The sequence below is a fragment of the Aquarana catesbeiana genome, linkage group LG09, assembly GCF_042186555.1.
Source record: "Aquarana catesbeiana isolate 2022-GZ linkage group LG09, ASM4218655v1, whole genome shotgun sequence".
NCBI lineage: Eukaryota > Metazoa > Chordata > Amphibia > Anura > Ranidae > Aquarana > Aquarana catesbeiana.
In genome coordinates this window covers 34825552-34847881 of record NC_133332.1, presented here as the reverse complement: position 1 = coordinate 34847881, position 22330 = coordinate 34825552, and the positions used below count along the sequence as shown (strand labels likewise).

General features: G+C 39.9%; 1 protein-coding gene across 2 annotated transcripts in view; it reads right to left on the bottom strand.

Annotated features, from left to right (window-relative positions):
- Positions 1-22330, bottom strand: part of LOC141107490 (class I histocompatibility antigen, F10 alpha chain-like) — a 119266-nt gene that overhangs the window by 58351 nt on the left and 38585 nt on the right. The window contains exons 2-3 of one of the 2 annotated variants that reach the window (XM_073598258.1): positions 16393-16542; positions 4401-4661 (exon numbers count right to left, since the gene is read on the bottom strand). In XM_073598258.1, the coding sequence (XP_073454359.1) occupies positions 4401-4661; positions 16393-16542 (411 nt within the window). The remainder of the gene's footprint in view (positions 1-4400; positions 4662-16392; positions 16543-22330) is intronic. The other variant, XM_073598259.1, reaches the window with a different exon arrangement.

The window sequence follows — 22330 nt, the reverse complement described above, 5'->3', positions numbered from 1 at the left end:
GCCCATTTTGCTCCCCAGTGGTGGAATCCAACACGTTTGTCACTTTGGATGTCATATCTGTCATGCTCTCAGTGGATGTATATATTCATGGATATTTTATGATTCTCTCTGAGCTACATCTTCATTATACTTTCATATGTAATATTGGTTTGTTCTGCACTCTCTTTTTTTTGTATGTAAAGGTATTGTGAAAATTGCCTTTAGTGCTTAGCATTCCCATGTTATTGGTTTGATATTTTATTGCGCTGATTGTTTTTTTTATTTTATATTACAGTTCTGTCTGTAAATCTGCAATTCTTTGAATAAAAATTTTGATCTCTGAGTCTGATGATATGTACCAGATTCAGCCTCTAATAGTAGATACAGTATATCTCTGTTACTCTCGTTATTAATGCGGCTTTGAAATCGGACGAGTTCAGCTACATTTCAGTCCAACTTTGGGGGGCGACTTGAAAGACATCTGTGCGGGTTCATGCACAGATGTCTATTGAAATCGTTCCCGAAGTCACCAAAAGTAGGGCAGGAACTACTTTTGGAAATCAGTGCGTCGCCGCAAAGTCGCCATCGCACCAATTGGGACTCTCCCTTTGCCGGGAATAGGCTGCAATTTGACAGGCGATTTGAGCTGTCAAATCACGCCGATGTGAACGGAGGCTAAGAGTGGATTAGATATTTTGTTCCCCAACCATATAGCTGGTTATTTATATTTACCACTGCATATAGATAGTTAAGAATAAATTGCCTTTTTTTTAAGCTTTAGGCCTCATGCACACGGATGTTTTTACAGCTGCTTTTTTGAGCTTTTTTTTCAGCTTAAAAAGGCATGTCTATGTTAGTCTATGGCTTCATGCCCACCTAGGCGTTTTTGAGCAGCAAATGGCATAGGCGTTTTTAAGCTGTAAAAAAAACCCAGGACCAGTGGGTTCTGAGAGATGTTTTTCAGCTGTAAAAACGCTCTAACGCTGATAAACGCTCAAACACGCTCAAAAACATCATTCACCAACGTTTACCATTTTTGATGCATTGAAGAAAAAAAAATTTGAAAAAAAACGCTAACACGGAAAAAAGCTCAAAAACACTATTGCAAAAATGTTGAAAAAAGCTGAAAAAAGTTAAAAAAAATCACTGCAAAGATACTGGCGTTTTCATAGCGTTATTTTAACAGCCTGTGTGCATGAGGCCTTACATGTTAACTAATTTATTATTATACACTTTTTTTTATCCGATCAATTAATCAAAACAGCAATCAGCCAACTAATCGATTATGAAAATAGTCTTTAGTTGCAGCCCTAGAATGTTATCAAATATCAAATCGAATGTTGATAGTAAATTAGAGGTTAATTTCTAACTTCTAGTCAAATCTTTGAGAAATTATTATTATCAAATAATGGAGGGTTATAAGTGATATATTTTAACAAAAAAAAGTTTAAAAAGGCACCATCAGACCCCTAGCCAGTTTAATGGTGCATTAAGTTAAGAAGAAATTTGAAAAAAACATTGGTAAAAATTCAGTGATTTTTGAGGGTGTCCACAGTGTCTCACCAGCACTGGTAAATCAGAAGAAAGGGCACAGGTCCTCTTTGCTCATTGCTCAAACCATTTTAGGTGCCCAGAGAAATCCAGAGTAGGGTTCCCCATGACAACACTGGCCATTTTTGTTATTGGTCATAAGCCTGGGAAATATCCCAATAATGTTTGAGCAGTAAGGAAGGGAAGACACCTGTGCCTTCCTTTCTTCTGACCTTTCAATGCTGGAGGGATACCATAGGACACAATTTGGTATTGCTGAACCCTGGAAATGTAAAAACTTTTAACTGCAAAAGGTGTTTATTCACACCTTTTTTACCTGATCAAAAGGGCCCCTAAAACCAGTTTACTGGGGAGTGTGTAGCCTCCTTTTCGCCCCATGATGGAGAAAAGGTAGATGTATAGGAGCACCCCTTCTTTGCTGGCACCTCTTTCTGGGCACACTGGGGGTGCCAAAGAGCATGATGCCTTTCAGCATTGGGTTAAGGTTATCCATAGTGTGGCTCGGGGTTAAAATTTCAGTACCATTAGCGGTAACCCCGAGCCACACTTTGGATTGTATCGCAGTATCCAGGAACATGAACTTACCTTGTTCCTGGGATCCCGCGATGTACTCCCTCTGTGTCCCTGGGCCAGATCCTCCGCCCGATGCTCTGAGTGTTCCGGGTTCCTTTACCTGCGAGCATCGCGACGCATGGGGGAGGAACCAGTGGCAATTTCAAAAAGTACAAATCACAACACACACACACACATTGTAATCTTATAGGATTACATTACTGTATCAAATCATTTGACCTCAGGATGTCCCTAGTGCTTTGTCCAGTGCCCTGCCTGCAGTTTTACCATTCTTTCTGCCATTCTGTCTGCCTGGAAACTTGAGAAGATCCATGGCACCCAAAAAGCATGTCTCTATGTCAAAAGCGGTTTTTGTCCAGCTTAAAAAGAGCGGTAATGAATTAGAATCACTTTGCAGAATTGAGTGATAGTGATTCGTGGGGAAATTCGTCATCAGACACTGAAAGTGACGACAGCGACGATTCTGTGACTGAGCTCAGTGATGTTCGAGCTTGGTGCTCTATTGACAGTGGTTTGGATCGCGCAGCGCACCCAAGATTCCTATTTACTAGAGCATCTGGTATGAAAGTGGGCGTTGAAGATGACAACCCCTTGGCATGCTTACAACTATTTCTGACCGATGAGGTCTTTGAAAAAATAGTTACATAGACAAACAGGTACCAAGAGCAACAAGCTACTACACATCAGAAGTTTCCAAGAAGTAGAAAGTGGGAACCAGTGACCAAAGATGACATTTGGAAATTTCTGGGCCAAATAATACTTCATGGAGTGGTGGGGAAACCACTGCAGAAGCGGTATTGGACAACTAACAAATTACTTGCCACTCCATTCTTTGGCATGGTCATGTCAGAGTACAGATTTTCCCTGATCATGAACTTCGACAACAACAAAGAATTTGATGAAACTACTCATCCTGCACCAAAACTCAAGAAAATTTGGGAAGTATCTCAAATGATTCTAAAAAAATTTCCAACGGAGCTATCTGCCAGAAAGAGATATCAGCATGGATGAAAGTCTAATGGCCTACAAGGGAAGGCTCAGCTGGTTACAATTCATTGCATCAAAGAGAGCACGATTTGGTGTAAAATCCTTTATGCGTGTAAATCTTCAACTGGTTACATTTGGAATTCAGTCCTATACACTTGGAAAGGAACAAAATTAAATCCAAAAAACAGCTACTATGGAATGGCAACATCTATCACTGATTGAGCCATTGCTAAATATAATTTAGGATTTATAATTTAGGATTTATAATTTAGGATTTTGTGTTTCAAACTTTATCATACCCAGGATGTCTACTAGATTCTTGTTTGGACAGATTTAAGTGTGTTCTTCCTAAGAATTACAGACAATATAAAACAACTAATTTCTATGCAAAACAATGTAACACTTTGACATTCAAAAATCAGACATAATCATACTGCCAAGGAAGGTTAAAAAATGACATTTAAAGCCCAACTTCACTTTTGTTGAAAAAAAAAAACATTCCCCTAAGGGTGATGTATGTACATTACAAGGATTATAACAAACTGTTGCAGATTCCTAATTTTTGTTATTCTGAAGAAATCCCTGTTTTTGTCTGTGCCCCTTGTCAAATCAGCGGCAATGGCACCATCCTAATCGGTGCAACACCACATCTGCGGCGCTGCGCCGATTTCAAAAAGTAGTTTCTGTACTACTTTTTGCGATTTTGGGGTGCGATTTACATTGACATCTGTGCAGAAACCTGCACAGATGTCCCTGAAATCGCGTCCGAAATCGGGACTGACAAGCGGGAGTGAAATCATGTGAATTCAGCTGAACTCACACGGCTTCATCACCACAGCTAAGTGTGAACCAGGGCTTAATTACAATATGACTTGTGTCTCAATTGTATACGCTATATTATTTTGTTCTTTATTTTCCATTCCCCCCCCCCACAAAACTGGAGTTACCCTTTAACCCTTTAGGTTTGAAACTGGGTATAAACCCAGTTTCAGTACCACAGGGAACATTTTGCAAATTTGGCTAATTAAAAGGGACTCTCCTTCTAAATGCAAAGATTCCACCAGAAATAAGAAAATAACTTCTACTTTCTACATTCAAACTTGCCAACATTCAATTATGCAAGATTCACCTATTAGCTGCCTACATTATATATAGACTGAATTCTGGCAGAAACAAATAGGTGAATACCATTAAATCTTAAAATGAATATTTGAGATGAATATTAACTGTGTGAATTGCACTCCTTAGTACATGAAATGGTCATGTGTATGTTTTTGTGCCAAAGTTGATAAATCTCAGATTCTTCTCACCTCCAGTCTGGTTGAATCGTCTCATTGCTGTCTGGACATTGCGCTTGTAAAAAGGCTCAGCAGATCGATCTTTTTGTGTCTCCTCCTCCCAGTAATCAGATCCCAGTTTCTTGATCCACTCAGTCTTGGGAAGATACTGCCGGGTGTCACTGTTATAATTTGTTATCTCCTTATCATCCAGATATCCGACCACAGAATATACAGGGAGTCCGGATCCCGGAGAGGAGACTCCAGTGATATAATACCGCATAGAGTGACTGTCTGATAAAGAGACATACAGAGTGTTATATATCATACACAGCTTAAAGTATATGATAACCATACATTATCATACTGATCCAGACTACTCCTGGATAGGAGCTAAGTATATATATATATATATATATATATATATATATTATAATATATTATAATATATATTACCACTAATTATATATATATATATATATATATATATATATATATATATATATATATATATCTGAAACAACTAATGCGTCTTTATATATATATATATATATCCGAAACAACTAATCGATTAATTGTCAACTAATCGATTATGAAAATAGTTTTCAACTCATGGGACATGTAGTCCTGGTTAGGAAGTGAGTGGTTCTAAAGGCATAAGTTTTTTTACCTTGCTATAAGAGCTCTCTATACTATACTTTGCAGCTTGCTATTGGGCCACTCTGAAAGCAGGAGGAGGACCCCAGAAAAGGAGAATCAGGGCTGCTCTGTGCAAACCATTACACAGAGCAGGTAAGTATAAGATGTTTCTGGTTTAGAAAAAAAATCACTTTAAAGACTGCAGGAAGATCAGCATCTGAACCCGGAAGAAAGTGGAGGCTGAAAGACTTGAGATAATAGAAGGCATTACAATTACATTTCAAGTAAACTTTTACCAGTATTGTGCATTATATTTAAAATGATCATATCCGTGAAAAAAAAGCTTTTAGTACTACTTTAATATAAAAGATTTAGATCTCCCTTCCACCCTTCATGTCTGACTGAAGTGGCACATAATTGTGAAGTGGAAGAAAAAGGATAAATGGTTTTCATTAATTTTTACAAATACATATGTGAAAAGTGTGGTGTGCATTTGTATTCAGCCCCCCTGAGTCAATACTTTGTAGAACCACCTTTTGCTGTAATTGCAGCTTTGCACATCTAGAGAGAGTGACATTGTTTCCCGTTCTTTTCAAAATAGCTCAAGTCTTATCACAGATTCTCAATTGGATTTAGGTCTGGACTTTGACTGGGCCATTTTAACACATGAATATGCTTTAATCTAAACCATTTAATTGTAGCTCTGTCTGTATGTTTAGGTTCCTTGTACTGCTGGAAGGTGAACCACCACCCCAGTCTCAAGTCTTTTTGCAGACTCTAAGGCTCGGTTCACACTGGAACCGGCTGCGGATTGCACAGGAGTGATGTGCGTCCTTGTTCCCCGTTTCAGGGCCAAATCAGGGCTGAATCTATGCCTGAATTCAGCCCTGGAACGGAGCCAAAGACGCACAGCGTTTCTATGCAGTGGGCTTCGCAGCCACAATGGAGATATGTGAACTGGCTCCATAGGGAGCCAGTCACATTCTCCTGCTATGCAAATTGGATGTGAGGAAACCTGCATCTAATTCGCATAGGTGTGAACCCGACCTCACAGGTTTTCTTCTAAGATTGCCCTGTATTTGGCTCCATCCATCTTTCCATCAACTCTGACCAGTTTCCCTGTCCCTGCTGAAGAAAAGCTTCCCCACAACATGATGCTGCCACCACCATGTTTCACAGTGGGGATGGTGTGTTCAGGGTGATGTGCAGTGTTAGTTTTTTGCCACACATAGGGTTTTGCTTTTAGGCCAAAAAGTTACATTTTGGTTTCATCTGACCAGAGCACTTTTTTCCACGTTTGGTGTATCCCCCACATGGCTTCTCACAAACTGCAAACGGGACTTCTTATGGCTTTCTTCCAACAATTACTTTCTTCTTGCCACTCTCCCATAAAGGGCAGATTTGTAGAGAGCACGACTAATAGTTGTCCTGTGGACAGATTCTCCCACCTGAGCTGTGGATCTCTGCAGCTCCTCCAGAGTTACCATGGGCCTCTTGACTGCTTTTCTGATGAATGCTCTCCTTGCCCAGCCTGTCAGTTTATGTGGATGGCCATGTCTTAGTAGGTTGGCAGTTGTGCCATACTCTTTCCATTTTCCGATGATGGATTGAACAGTGCTCTGTGAGATGTTCAAAGCTTGGGATATTTTTTTATAACCCAACCCTCCTTTAAACTTCTCCTCAATTTTATCCCTGACCTGTCTGGGGTGTCCCTTGGCCTTCGTGATGCTGTTTGTTCACTAAGGTTCTCTAACAAACCTATGAGGACTTTACAGAACAGCTGTATTTATACTGAGATTAAATTACACACAGGTGGACTCTATTTACTAATTAGGTGACCTCTGAAGGCAATTGTTTCCACTAGATTTTAGTTAGGGGTATCAGAGTAAAGGGGGGTTGAAAACAAATGCACGCCACACCTTTCAGATATTTATTTGTAAAAAAAATTGAAAACCATTTATCATTTTCCTTCCACTTTACAATTATGTGCCACATTGTGTTGGTCTATAACATAAAATCCCAATAAAATACATTTACACTTTTGGTTGTAACATGGCAAAATGTGGAAAATTTCAAGGGGTATGAATAGTTTTGCAAGGCACTGTATAACAGCTTCAACTCTTCTGGGAAGGCTGTCCACAAGGTTTAGGAGTGTGTCTATGGGAATGTTTGACCATTCTTCCAGAAGCGCATTTGTGAGGTCAGGCATTGATGTTGGACGAGATGGCCTGGCTCACAGTCTCCGCTCTAATTCATCCCAAAGGTGTTCTATCGGGTTGAGGTAAGGATTCTGTGCAGGCCAGAAATGTCTTGGTATACTGACCCCTTAATGTGGATGTAAACCTTATTCATGAATTTGACCTGGGTACATATATCTGCAGTTTTCTTATCTCTCTTCAAAGCGCTAAGTTCCATGTCTTTCTGCTGCTCCGTTCTTCTGTTATCAGCATGATAACTTCTGACAAGTTCTCTGTCAACTGTGATAAAACCAGCCTGAATTTTATGTCAGGGTGGGTGCTATAAATAGATTAGCAGAGAGCTGGTCTATTCACAGCACAGCTCTGTGAGTCTCTACCTATGTGGAGAGGGGGTGTGTGCCCTTCCTCCAATCAGCTGTCTCACAGTGTATGGCAAGAATACACACCAACAGGTGAATTAGGAAGAGAAAATTCTAACAGGACATGCATTTTGTAAACAGTATATAAAGCTGAAGACAGCAGATATACATGTAAAACTTATGTAAGGAGATTTGTATCACCTGAGGCTGTTCACATCACTGGGTGTATGTGAGGGTTTACATCCACTTTAAGAGTTCCCTTCACTGGAACTAAGGGGCAAAGCCCAACCCCTGAAAAACGCCCCACACCATAATCCCCCTCCACTAAACTGTTAACCAAATGTTAACAGTTGTGTGTATGTGGTTCCATCAAAGTCCATTCTCTCTGTACATCAAGGTTTACTCAATGTAGGATGAGGCACAGTGTATTAGGTTGTGTCTACAGTATTACCCTGTGTTGACACAAAATTAACTTCTTTCCTTCAACTATGTAGTGCAAGGTGTACAAATAGAGGAAATGTCTCATGTATCCCGAGAGGGGGAGTATCATGAGAAAATGGGGATATTTGAAGTGCCCAAAAGTAACAATTGAGGAACCATACTGAATCTGTTAAAAGTTTACATTTATTATATCAAAATATTAGTATTTACAAAAAACATATTAGTGACTGCATATTAGAGCTGCACAATTCTGGCTAAAATGAGAATCACGATTTTTCTGCTTAGATTAAAGATCATGATTTTCGTGGCTCAACATCATCTTTCACATTATACAAAAAATTGGGCTAACTAAGTGTATTTTTTCACAAAAAAATTGTGTATGAAAGATGGCTGCGCAAATACAGTGTGACATAAAACATTGCAACAACCGCCATTTTATTTCTCTGGGGTCTCTGCTAAAAATATATATACAATGTTTAGGGGTTTTAAGTAATTTTCTAGCAAAAAATACTGATTTTAATTTGTAAGCAACAAGTGTCAGAAAAAGTGTCCTTAAGTGGTTAAACTGCCCTCATTTACAGACAGAAGTTCATCCCTTTTATCTAAGATCAAAATGTTACTTTGTTTATAGTTATCCCTGATTAGGGATGAGCTTCGAGTTCGAGTCGAACTCATGTTCGACTCGAACATTGGCTGTTCGCAAGTTCGCCGAACAGCGAACAATTTGGGGTGTTTGCGGCAAGAAGAAGATGAAGAGAAGAGCAGGAGCCTCCCCCCATGCCATGGGTGCGGAGCGGCCCGAGGAGAAGAAGATAGAAGACGCCACGGAGGAGATGCTGGACGAGAACGCCGGAGGAAGAACCAGAAGAGCCAGAAGAACCAGAAGAAGATGAAGGAAGAAAGAAGAAAGAAGAAGCATTTAAATAAAGGAATTGTCAAAAACTGCCTCTTGTCATTTTTAACATTTTTGACAGTTTTTTAGTGAAATGGTAGGGGTAAGTACCCCCTTACCATTTCACACAGGGGGGGCGGGATCTGGGGGTCCCCTTGTTAAAGGGGGCTTCCAGATTCTGATAAGCCCCCTGCCCGCAGACCCCCACAACCACCGGCCAGGGTTGTGGGGATGAGGCCCTTGTCCTCATCAACATGGGGACAAGGTGTTTTGGGGGGCTACCCAAAAGCACCCTCCCAATGTTGAGGGCATGTGGCCAGGTACAGTTCAGGAGGGGGGTGCGCACTCTCGTCCCCCCCTCTTTTCCTGTGGCCTGCCAGGTTGCGTGCTCGGATAAGGGTCTGGTATGGATTTTTGGGGGAACCCCACGCCGTTTTTTTTTTTTTTTGGCGCGGGGTTCCCCTTTAAATCCATACCAGACCTGAAGGGTCTGGTATGGAATTTAGGGGGAACCCCACGTCATTTTTAAAAAAAAACTTTGGCCGGGGTTCCCCTTAATATCCATACCAGACCTGAAGGGCCTGGTATGGAATTTAGGGGGACTCCCACATCATTTTTTTTTTTTAATTTTGGTTCAGGGTTTCCCTGTGGGGAATTCTCATGCCGTTTTTATCAATGAACTTCTATGTGTATTGTCGGCAATGCAATAGCCGCGGGTAGTTTTAAACGGGTTTTTTTACTTCAAAATGTCATTTTGCTGTCAGACTGTTCTAAACACGGGAAACATGCGCCCCTTTACAGGCATACTATAGACACCCCCCAGGTACAAAATTTAAAGGGATATTACACTTTTATTGTTTGACTTTAAGCATTATTAAAATCACTGCTCCTGAAAAAACGGCCGTTTTTAAAACTTTTTTTTGCATTGATTCATGTCCCCTGGGGCAGGACCCAGGTCCCCAAACACTTTGTATGACAATAACTTGCATATAAGCCTTTAAAATGAGCACTTTTGATTATTCATGTTCGTGTCCCATAGACTTTAACGGTGTTCGCGTGTTCGAACAAACTTTTTTCCTGTTCGCATGTTCTGGTGCGAACCGAACCGGGGGGTGTTCGGCTCATCCCTATCCCTGATGTGATAAACTTGGCAGACTGCCTGGGTATTCCTTGGTAGGCTGCCTGGATATTCCTTTTTTGTCAGCTGTCAGAAGTGAGCAAAGAACTTTGCATTTGTTACATTTAGAGTCGGGGAAATGCTTTTCACCTATCTTGAGTAGTGCAAGGGTATGGCTGATTGGATACAAATTGAAAGTGTTGTCTAGGTTTAACCTCCATATTATATGGGTTTTGGTAAGGGTCCATGCACAATGGCTAAAAAAAAAAAAAAAAACACTGCTTCACTTCAACAGGAGTTTTGTGTTTTGCCTGTAGAAGCAGCTCAAAGTTATCCTATGGGGTCAATTTACTAAAATTGGAGAGTGCACAATCTGGTGCAGCTCTGCATAGAAACCAATCAGCTTCCAGGTTTTCTGTCAAAGCTTAACTGAACAAGCAGAAATTAGAAACTAATTGACTACCATGCACAGCTGCACCAGATTTTGCACTCTCCAGTTTTAGTAAATCAACCCCAATATCTCCCCACACATTAGGACGATTAGAGGCATATTTTAAGCTCAGCGATTAGAAAAACAAGAGAAGAGCACACTGACCCAGTGCAATTCCATTCAAAATATTTATTAAAGAATAAAAAGTGACACAAACCATACTCACAAACATAGGTGTTATAAACACATGTCAAAGTACAATATAACTGAATGCCTCCAGGACTGCTGGGACACTCCAACCAAGCAAGGAGACCAGAACATGTCCGTGTTGGCTAGGCTGATGCATTTCCAGAGGCTCTGAGGAAGAGGGGTCTCCCTGGAAACGTGTCAGCCTAGCCAACACGGACATGTTCTGGTCTCCTTGCATTGTTGGAGTGCCCCAGCACTCCTGGAGGCATTCCGTTATATTGTACTTTGCGTTTATAACACCTATGTTTGTGAGTATGGTTCGTGTCACTTTTTATTCTTTAATAAATGTTTTTATTGGAATTGCACTAGGTAAGTGCGCCCTTCTCTTATTTTTCATTGTCTTTTAGTACTTTTGGATACCCATGGTCCTGAAAGGGCAGCAAGACCTTAACCTCCCTGGCGGTAATCCTGAGTGTGGCTCGGGGGGAATTTTCACTACCAAAAGCTTTAACCCCCCGAGCCACACTCGGGATTGCATTTCAGTATCCTGGAAAAGTTACTTACCTTGTGCCCAGTATCCTGCGATGGCCCCCCCTGCTGTGTCCACATGCTGTGTACTCCGCTCGATTCATCACTGTGCCAAGCTCCGTTCCCTACGAGCGTTGCGACGCACGGGGATGGAGCCCGGCGCCAAATTTAAAATAGTGAAAAAATACAGAATATATGCAGTACACTGTAATCTGTAAGATTACATTACTGTATGAAATCATTTCACCTCCCTTTTGTCTCTAATGCTTTGTCCAGTGCCCTGCATGGAGTTTTATATTTTATACACGGTTCTTTCTGCCTGGAAACTGGAGATAGTCCATAGCAACCAAAAAGCGTTCCTTTACATCAGAAGTGGTTTTAGACCAGCTAGAAAACAGCGATAATAAATTAGAATCACTTTGTGAGGAAATTTGTCATCAGACAGTAAAAGTGACGACTGATAATTCTGCAACTGAGCAAATTTCAGTGTTTTTGATTTGATTACATTATTGAATACATTTTATTATTATAAAACTATTATTTTTGATAATTATTTATAGTTATTTATTATATTATAATTTCTTGTTTCAAACTTTATCATACCCGGGATGTCTACTAGACTTTTTTTGGACAGATTTAAAGGGGTTGTAAAGGTAAAAATTTTTTCACCTTAATGCATTCCATGCATTAAGGTGAAAAAACTTCAGACAATACCGCCGCCCCCAGCCCCCCCGTTTTACTTACCTGACCCCTCGAAAGTCAGCTGCTCGCTCCTGACATCCATTTCGCCACTCAGCTTGGCGGCTGATTGGCTACAGTGGATGGATTGAAAGCAGCGCAGCCATTGGCTCGCGCTGCTGTCAATCACATGCAATGACGCAGCGTGCCGGGGCCGAGTGATACAGTGAGCGGCTATAGCCACCGGCTGTATCACGGGAGTGCGCCCGCAAGAACTAACCACCATGCGAGGGAGCTCGCATTAAGGTGGTTAGTTCTTGCGGGGAGGAGCTGAAACAGCCGCCGAGGGACCCCAGAAGAGCAGGTTCGGGGCCACTCTGTGCAAAATGAGCTGCACAGTGAAGGTAAGTATAACATGTTTGTTATTTAAAAAAAAAATTACCTTTACAACCCCTTTAAGTGAGTTATTCCTAAGAATTACAGGCCTACAATATAGAATGACAAATTTCTATGCAAAATAATTGTACCACATTGAGACGCAAAAATCTGACATAATCATACCGCCAGAGAGGTTAAAGTGGACCTTCAGTAATTTTTTCAACTTTCCATCTATTAAATCCTCTGCCCTTGTTGTTTTAACTTTGGATAGTAAAACATTTTTTTTCTGCCAGTAAATACCTTGAACAGCCCACTTCCTGTTTCTTGTCTGGTCATTAGCCTAGGCTTATGACATCATGCACAGCTCTCTCTCACTCTCCTGAGAGTTTGCCAGGATGAGAGAGGGGGATGAGTCATAAGAGGGCCAATGAGAGCTGCAGAGCTGGAGGTGTGTGTCTGTGTAAATCCAGGAAGTGAACAGGTAGCAGCTTCAGCTGCCCACAGTTAACATGGATGCAGCCAGAATTAGTGGAGGGAGATTTCTGCAGCATATTTGGCAAGTACGGAATCACAGTATATCTAAAATAATATGCAAAGTGGTCGGAGGGAAGCTTCAGAATGGCAAAGATGTTTTTATTACAAATTATGTGAGTAGACTGCAGTTACTCTTTAAGTGTGGATGAAAATGATTAAGAGATACACATTTCCGTTCCTTGAGCATAATACCTAAGCACAGGAGAGTTATTTTGTATCTAGGAAAAAAACCTTCTGATTTGCATTTTTGATTGAAGAAAAAAGGCTAAACACTCCTAAATGCACCTAAACGTGTGTACAAAAATGTTCCGCCAAGGGAACTGGTGTTTTTTGCCCAATGTGCATGGATCCTAAATCTAAAGGAAAATTGTACAAGAATTTTATAATGTATGGCCAGTCTAAATGTAGAAATGACTTGAAAAGAGAGTTGAAAGATTATATTTTCAGTGCATAAAATGCTGAATGAAACACTACCCATTTTTTATTTTGGATGAAGTGGGGACATTTTGAGAAACTCTAAGGTTTTTTGTTTCTGTCTGTGTCCTCATTGAGAAGATTTCCTCTCGCTTTTCAGTGCAATAGAAATTAAAGACAGCAGAAAAATCTGGCAGGGGGTCAAACTCCTCTCCACTCCACTAATAAAAGAACTTTTATTGCTGTATCCCCAGAGGAGACATTTACTTCACTTCTTGTACCAATTTGACAACAGGAAGCAAAAGGGATCTCCTAAAAGAGGCACTGAAGTGGTATTCAAAACTAGACATGCGCACAATTAAATATTTTGTTTCTGAATTTTGTTTTCGTCCAAAAAATAAATGTATTTAGTTACTCCCGAAATTTGTTTTTTTTAATTTTGTTTCATTAAAAAAATGCATTCATCCAAAAATCTGAATTAAAGCGGTATTCCACCAAAAGAAAACAAAAATAAAAGCCAGCAGCTACACATACTGTACATGCTGGCTTTTAATAATAGGACACTTACCTGTTCTGGAGTCCACCAATGTTGGCACCGCAGCTCATGTTTGCATCAGCTGTCGGGTGCTGCCTCTGCCATTGTGGGTAAGGGTACCCGACAGTGTAGCCTTATGGTTTCACATCGGAAACCCTACTGTGCATGCGCGAGGCCCCACTCCTCTCTACTACTGGCCCAGCAACAGGGAGAAGAGGAGGGAGGAGGAGGGAATCCCACGGTGATGTCACGGGCCGCGGCCCAGACTCCCAGAAGTGGGAACAGGATATCTGAACAGGATACCTGTCAAAGACAGGTATCCTGTCCCCCCTCCCCACCAGAAAGGTGCCAATTGTAGCACCGGAGGGGAAGAGGAGACAAATGAGCGGAAGCTCCACTTTTGGGTGGAACTCCGCTTTAAGATCAAATCTATCAATTGAAGGCTTATGGAGTCTGTCGGAGGTTCTAAGAAGATTCGATGAAGCAGCTAAACTATGTGACACCGCGATCGTACATTTACGGTCGAATGCTCCGCCCACAAGCTATAGTAGAATTCTAATGTTGTTTGACTAGTAATAATTATAATTATTAGTTATTATTACTAGTCAAACAACATTAGTATTCTTCTATAGCCTATGGGCGGAGCATTTGACTGTAAATGTCCGCTCACGACGATCATATGTCTTTAGCTGCTTCGTCAAATCTTCATGTCTCTATAATGCCAAATAATATTGGACTAATAATAGAGTTAGGTTAGGCACATTCAACCGCAGATTCAATAGACACAGATCGCTATTGTCACTGTCATGTCAAATCCTCTATCTATATCGAACTGTTGTCGCAACAATACGAAAATATAATGGATATGAAAATAAAGCATTTTTTTATTTTGGATCTTTCAGATTCTGCGCGTTCATTAAAGCGGAGGTGTACACAAAAATTGAACCTCCACTTTTCGGAACCCTCACCCCCTCCGGTGTCACATTTGTCACCTTTCAGGGGGGTGCAGATACCTGTCTAAGACAGGTATTTGCACCCACTTCCGGGCATAGACTCCCACGGGAGTCTACGCCACTTCCCGTCCCCCCGCGCTGTCTGCTGGGACACACACGGGTCCCAGAGACAGCACGAATCATTCAGATTGCGCTGCGCGACTCGCGCATGCGCAGTAAGGAACCGGGAAGTGAAGCCGCAAGACTTCATTTCCTGATTCCCATACAGAAGATGGTGGCGGCAGCACCCGAGGACCGAGGGATGGTTTGGCCTCGGGTGCCGACATCGCTGGACCCTGTGACAGGTAAGTGTCCATATTTTAAAAGTCAGCAGGCACAGTATTTGTAGCTGCTGACTTTTAAAAAAAAAATTTCACGGGACTCCCTCTTTTGTTAAAACGAACGCGAAAACACATGAAATTCGGATGAAAATGAATGCACATGTCTATTAAAAACCAGACAGATGGTCTAACCCTTCCCCACCCAAGAGAAATTACACATTTTTTGTTCTCTTATAACTAGGAGATGAGAGGGGATTCACCATAAAACAATACAATGCAGCTCCATAATCTGTGACAAGACAGAAGTTCTATACTATAAAAAAGTGCAGCTTAAAATAGAATTTCAGCCCAAGTTCTTTTTCTAATTTTTAATAGAATGGGGAAGGATTATAAAACCCAGTGATCAAATTTAAAATGTAAAAGTTGTCTGCAGCAGAGGGGAAATCTTTCATTACGGAGACCTGTTTTGATGACATTGGTTAAAGCCTAAGTGCAGCCAAAATAGAAACAGAAAAATCAGCACAAGGGACATAACTTACAGTTCGTAGGATGTGTCCCTTGTGCTGATGCTTCTTTTTTTTAGGTGAAATCCTCCTCAGTCCTTGCCCTCTTCACCCATGCTGGCATACTATTCTGGTGCAGCTGGGGTTAATAGAGCTAAAATGCTGTCACAGGCTCTTATCAAGAGAGCCAAAATATGCCAGCCCTTTCTGCCCAGCAGTTCTACAGCTTCTATGAATTAAATTTGATTGATGAATAGAGGATGGGCAGATGATTGAAAGGTACAACCTGCCAGGGTGGGAGGGCATGGACGGAGGAGAATTTCACCTTAAAAGTGGTATCAGCACAAGGAACACATCCTACTGACTGTAAGTTATGTTCCTTGTGTTGATGTTTTAGTTTTTTGTTTTTTTTAATATTGGCTGCCCTAAGGCATTAAAGGTGGAGTATCCCGTCACTTTGGTATATTCCTTGTAACAGAAAGTGAGCTGATGTCTCCCCAGCAGGGATAGAGAAAACAGTAGAAGCATGGCAGGGGTTTCAATTCTTCACTGCTTCATCTAAACTAGATACATGTTTTGGCTGAAGTTCCATTTTAACATTACCTTACAAATTAGAAATTCACTTGACACTTACTGAAAGGGATTCTACTGTGTCAGCCGGGATCAGATGTAAACAAGAAATGGCTGACTCAAGGATGTCAACATTTCCCTCCATCATCAGCTCCCTACACAAGATCAATAAAGAGCCTGGAGAGCCGTATTGTCATCTTCACACAGACAGGACATGGTTATCACTTCCACAATACTTCTACCTTTATCACTAAACATTGATTTCTACCATTCTATACAACACTTGGAGGAAATCCTACCAACCTATTGTATATAATCTAATATAGTGTATATTGAGGTCTACTTACCACAATACACCCCCGACACTCCCAGAATAAGCAGGATTAGGGTGGGCATTGTACTCCTCCAATGTCTGACAAATATATATATTGTCAGATAGACGCCAGTACACTCCATGAAGTTCAGTCCAGGAGTCACAAAATGAGGCACTTTTACTTCTGCAACAAAAAAAAATCAAAAAAGAATGAGCAAACATACACAGCCTGAAATGTTTGGTTTATTTTACATTAGATCATATCCTTGTGCGTATATGTGTATGAATATATTTGTGTGTGTGTGTATGTATATGTGTTTACATACTATCACCACAAGGTGTGTGAAAATTAGTGGCATACACGTGGATCACCAAGTATGTATTGCAGCAGATTTTTTTTTGATAATTGCCTGCGGTCAATCAAGAGACAATCAATGGGTGGAGCCTTCGATCTTTAGAGCTACTATTTATTTCAAAGTTTCATGTCTGATCGCGATAATGTGTTTATGACTAAGGCCTTATAGGCTGAAATGCATCAACTGTTTTTATCTGCGTTTGTGCACTATGGCTTTTCAATAAAATTAAGATTTTTTTAAAGAGCAACAACCAGAGTGCAAATCATCTTTCCTACATTACTTTACTCAGCCAACGACTGTGGAACAATCCCCTGGGAGATCTGCTATCTATGTGTCATATGGGTAATAGTACTGATTTTTCTGTTTACATATTAAAAGAATCCAGACATGAATGAAAATTCTGGAGCAAAACCAAAAATTCAGGATACACATGGCCGAAAACTGAAACCAAAATGGACAGTTAAAAAAAAAATGTTTAATTGAATTGATGTGGCTGGCGTTTTTGCATTAAAGTTAATGGGGTGCTATTTTTCATTGAAGTCAATGGGATGCGATTTTAGCATGGAAGTCAATAGGGGGCATTTTTACATTGAAGTCAATGAGGCGCAATTTTGGATGCAGCAGGCTGTTATCAGCACTTTCTTTTTCTAACGGCAAAACTCTGATAACCCTATTTTGCCTGATAATTTTTTGTGGCCAATATATTTGTGCATCCCTAATTTTCAGTGTTTTAAGTATTTTAATCTGTGTCTAAAAAAAAGCTGCAGAAGCAAAAGGGTTCATTTGTATTTTGACACAGTAATAGTCGTTTTAATTTTATTATCCAATCAGTGTGCCATTTGATCAAAGTGATCAGCAAACAGTTGAATACCAAGTAACTATAGACCTTGTTAGTTTAACTTCTATAGTCGGGAAGATACTGGAGCATTTAATAAAAGACCACATAGACGAGTTCTTTGCTGGAAAAATATATTTTAAGCAACAGACAGCATGGATTCATGAAAGACAGAAGTAGTCAGACAAATCTGATTTCTTTTTATGAGGAGGTAAGTAAAACCTTGGACAGAGGGATGGCTGTGGACGTGGTACACATGGATTTTGCAAAAGTATTTGACACAGTTCCGCACACACGGCTCATGTGTAAGGTAAAGTCTACAGGCTTGGAAATATCAGTTTGTAAATGGATAGAAAACTGGCTAAAAGACAGAATTCAGAGAGTAATGGTTAATGATTCTTACTCTGAATGGTCTAAGGTTATCAGTGGTATATCCCAAGGTTCAGTGCTGGGACCCTTACTTTTTATAAATGATATTGGGTCTGGATATAAAAGTAACATTTCTGTCTTTGCAAATGACACCAAGCTATGCAGTGGAAAAACGTCCTTACAGGATGTCTCCAATTTACAAGCCAACCTCAATGCACTGTTTAATTGGGCAATCATATGGCAAATGAGGTCTAATGTTGAGAAATGTAAAGTTATGCACTTGGGGGCCAAGAATATGCATGCATCATACATATTGGGGGGGACAACTGGGGGAATCCATGGTGGAGAAGGATCTGGGGGTGTTGGTAGATCATAAGCTCAATAATAACATGCAATGCCAAGCTGCGGTTTCCAAAGCAAGCAAAGTCCTTTCTTGTATTAAGAGAGGAATGGACTCCAGAGCAAGAAATATCATTTTGCCCCCCCTGTACAAATCATTAGTAAGACCTCATTAGTAAGACCTGAAATATGCAGTTCAGTTTTGGGCACCAGTTCTCAAAAAGGATATCGGGGAACTGGAGAAAGTGCAGAGAAGGGCAACCAAACTGATAAGAGGCATGGGGGAGCTCAGCTATGAGGAAAGATTAGAGGAACTGAATTTATTCACTCTTGAGAAGAGGGGAATAAGGGGGATATGATCACCATGTACAAATACATAAGGGGTCCATATAGTGAACTTGGTGTTGAGTTATTTTAAGGTCATCACAGAGGACAAGGGGGCACTCTTTACGCCCAGAGGAAAAGAGATTTCATCTCCAAATATGGAAATGTTTCTTCACAGTAAGAGCTGTGAAAATGTGGAATAGACTCCCTCCAGAGGTGGTTCTGGAAAGCTCAGCAGATTGCTTTAAAAAAAGTCCTGGATACTTTCCTAAATGTACAGAATATAACTAGGTACTGACATTTATTGGTAAAGTTGATCCAGGGAAAATCTGATTGCCTCTCTGGGATCAAGAAGGAATTTTATCCCCTGCTGTAGCAAATTGGAGAATGCTTTGCTGGGGTTTTTCGCCTTCCTCTGGGTCAACTGTGGGTATAGGATTGTGTATATGGGATTGTTTGATTGTGTTCTTTTTGTGTCTTTTTTAACCTGTGAAGAATAATATTAATATCTAATATTCTTGTATCTCAGAGGCATTTCCGGATGAATAGCATTGATAGTCATACTGACTTAAAGCAAAGTGTGAGTTTATTTTCACACAGTTGACATCATAAATACAATGTAAAAAGTATAATAGTTCAGTTCAGTGTGGGTAAAAATATATGAAATAGAATAAAAAGTTATAAAGCTGTAATAAGATTAGGGCTGAAACAACTAATCGATTAATCGACAACTAATGGATTATGAAATTAATCGATTACTATTTTCATAATCGATTAATCGGCCAGTAACATAATGGGGTTAAAAATAATAAAATTAGCCCTTTATAGTACAAAAAGAACAAATAATCGCTACTGTAAATATTACTTTCACAGTTCTACAGTAAAAAAGTGAACCCCTTACAGTAGTGATGATTTGCTTTTTTTGTACTATAAAGGGCTAATTTTAGTTTTTTTAACCCCATTATGTTACTAAACGTCTTAGACCTGGTTCTCATCTTTGTGTTTTTTGGTGCTTTTTGCAGAAACACACTACAGTTCATTTAACATGGTTTTCTATGGGACACGTTCACATCTATGCTTTTTTTAGCCGCTGCGTATTTGGAAAGGGTCAGGGACTTTTTTTTTTAACGCAAAACAGTGCTTTTTTGGTTCAATATACTTCAATGGAGAAGCTGCAGAAAAGCATGTAATGCGTTTTTGCAGCAATTTGTATTTTTTAATCTGCCCAACAACAAATTGGCCAAAAAACTATTTCTCCTCTAATAGTGTATATACAGTATCTCTCTTCTGTCTGTTATTCTCAGAGTGGATTCAATATTTTGCTCCCTAACCATATAGTTGGTTGTTTATATTTACCATGGCATAGAGATATTTAAGAATAAACAGTTTTTTTTAAAAAACTTTACATATTAACTAAATTATACACCACGCTTTTTTTTTTAATGTTATTAACCGATTAATCGATTAATTGAAACAATAATCGACCAACTAATCGATTATGAAAATAATCGTTAGTTGCAGCCCTAAATAAGATTATGAAAACATGTGTGCTTCATGGCTGCTGCCCTCCTGTCTCCATGCTGTCTTGTGTCGTTCAAGAAGAAGCAGGAAATGACGTTCTCAGACTTCTGGCAGAATTTAGCTGTCCCAACTTGTAAGACTCTTCGTGTGAATATGTCAGTGTCATACCTCCTAGAGGGTGTGTCTGTCTCCCTTCAGTATAGAAACGTTGGCTTTATATGTTACATGTGAACATCATAACCTCACAAAAACTTAGAACCTTGTATGGCACATATTCATTTCTGCTAACTTCAGCAATATGATATACAGAAGGAGGTTCTAACTCAGAGTCATATATGGTAGACGATTGACAAGCCCACATGTAACACTCCATACAAGTAATGTGCTGAACATGTAATGTCATATAACCAAATATCTACATAATATGAACACATATTACCAAACTTTAACTACATTAAGTAACTATATAGTAATACTTATTAATATGACTGGAACTACACTAAACTTAACAGGATATAAACAAATATATTATTTCTCTCACTACATAAATACTGGTCTATTCTGGAGGTCTATTCTTGTCTTCTCGTGACATTCTATACCAAGATACCTTATGACCCCTTTCACACTGGGGCGGTAGGGGGCGTCGGCGGTAAAACAGCGCTATTTTTAGCGCTGTTTTACCGCGGTATTCGGCCGCTAGCGGTGCGGTTTTAACCCCCCCGCTGGCGGCCGAAAAAGGGTTAAAACCACCCATACAGCGCGGCTATAGCTGCGGTATAGCTGCGCTGTCCCATTGATTTCAATTGGCAGGAGCGGTTTAGGAGCGGTGAATACACCGCTCCTTCACCGCTCCAAAGATACGGCTTGCAGGAGATTTTTTCTTCTCCTGCCAGTGCACCGCTTCAGTGTGAAAGCCCTCGGGCTTTCACACTGAACAAACAGCGGAGGCTGTTTAGGGGCGGTTTTCAGGCGGTATTTTTAGCGCAATAACGCCTGCAAATCGCCCCAGTGTGAAAGGGGCCTATATGTCATACTCAAATTGGCTACACCAGAAACATACAGCAATGCTCAGCTTTAGATGAAGAATCCCATCAAATCAATTGATCAAGGTCATTCACACATAATACTCTATTTATTACTAATCATGACTAATCATAAAACCAAATATGTTTTGCAAGCTTGCCATGAATATAACACCTATAAGTGCCGAATTATGAATTTGGAATAATATTTTAACAACCTGACTAACTATGTAACTATGAATGACCATAACTTTCTTTCCGATCACTATAGATCAGATTTAGTCACACTGAGATGATCAGCCAGCACTGAGATTATTTGGTCATGAATTTGTATTTATGTATTTTTATCTATTATAGTATTTTTTAAGGATCAGATTATGAGATTACATGGTAACCCAATATATGATTAATTACTTATTGATAAATTAAGATCAAGTCTTAACAATGAACTGAAATCCCTTTCCCCATGTGTGGCACACTGAACAAATGGATTGTTGATTAGATTATGATTTTTTTCTATCAGAAGAGATCAATTGGAAGAAAAATTGATCAATGATCAAAGTGTTTGTGGCCATCGTAACAGTGTTAGGCATTATTCACACTGCTTATTTAACCACTTAAGGACCGGGGGGATTTGCCCCCTTAACCACTTCAGCCCCGGAAGAATTTACCCCCTTCCTGACCAGAGCACTTTTTGAGATTCGGCACTGCGTCGCTTTAACCCTTTCATGACTAAGCCTATTTTTGAAATGTGCTGTTTACAAGTTAAAATCCGTATTTTTTGCTAGAAAATTACTTAGAACCCCCAAATATTATATATATATATTTTTTAGCAGAGAATATAGAGAATAAAATGGCGATTGTTGCAATATTTTATATCACAAAGGTATTTGTGCAGCGGTGTTTTAAATGCAAATTTTTGGAAAAGGGACACTTTCATGAATTTTAAAAAATCCAAACAGTAAAGTTACCCCAATTTTTTTGTATAATGTGAAAGATGATGTTACGCTGAGTAAATAGATACCAAACATGTCACGCTTTATAATTGCACGCACTCGTGGAATGGCGACAAACTATGGTACCTATGAATTTCCATAGGCAACGCTTTTTTTACGGTAACCAGGTTAGAGTTACAGAGGAGGTCTAGTGCTAGAATTATTGCTCTCGCTCTGACGATCTTGGTGATACCTCACATGTGTGATTTGA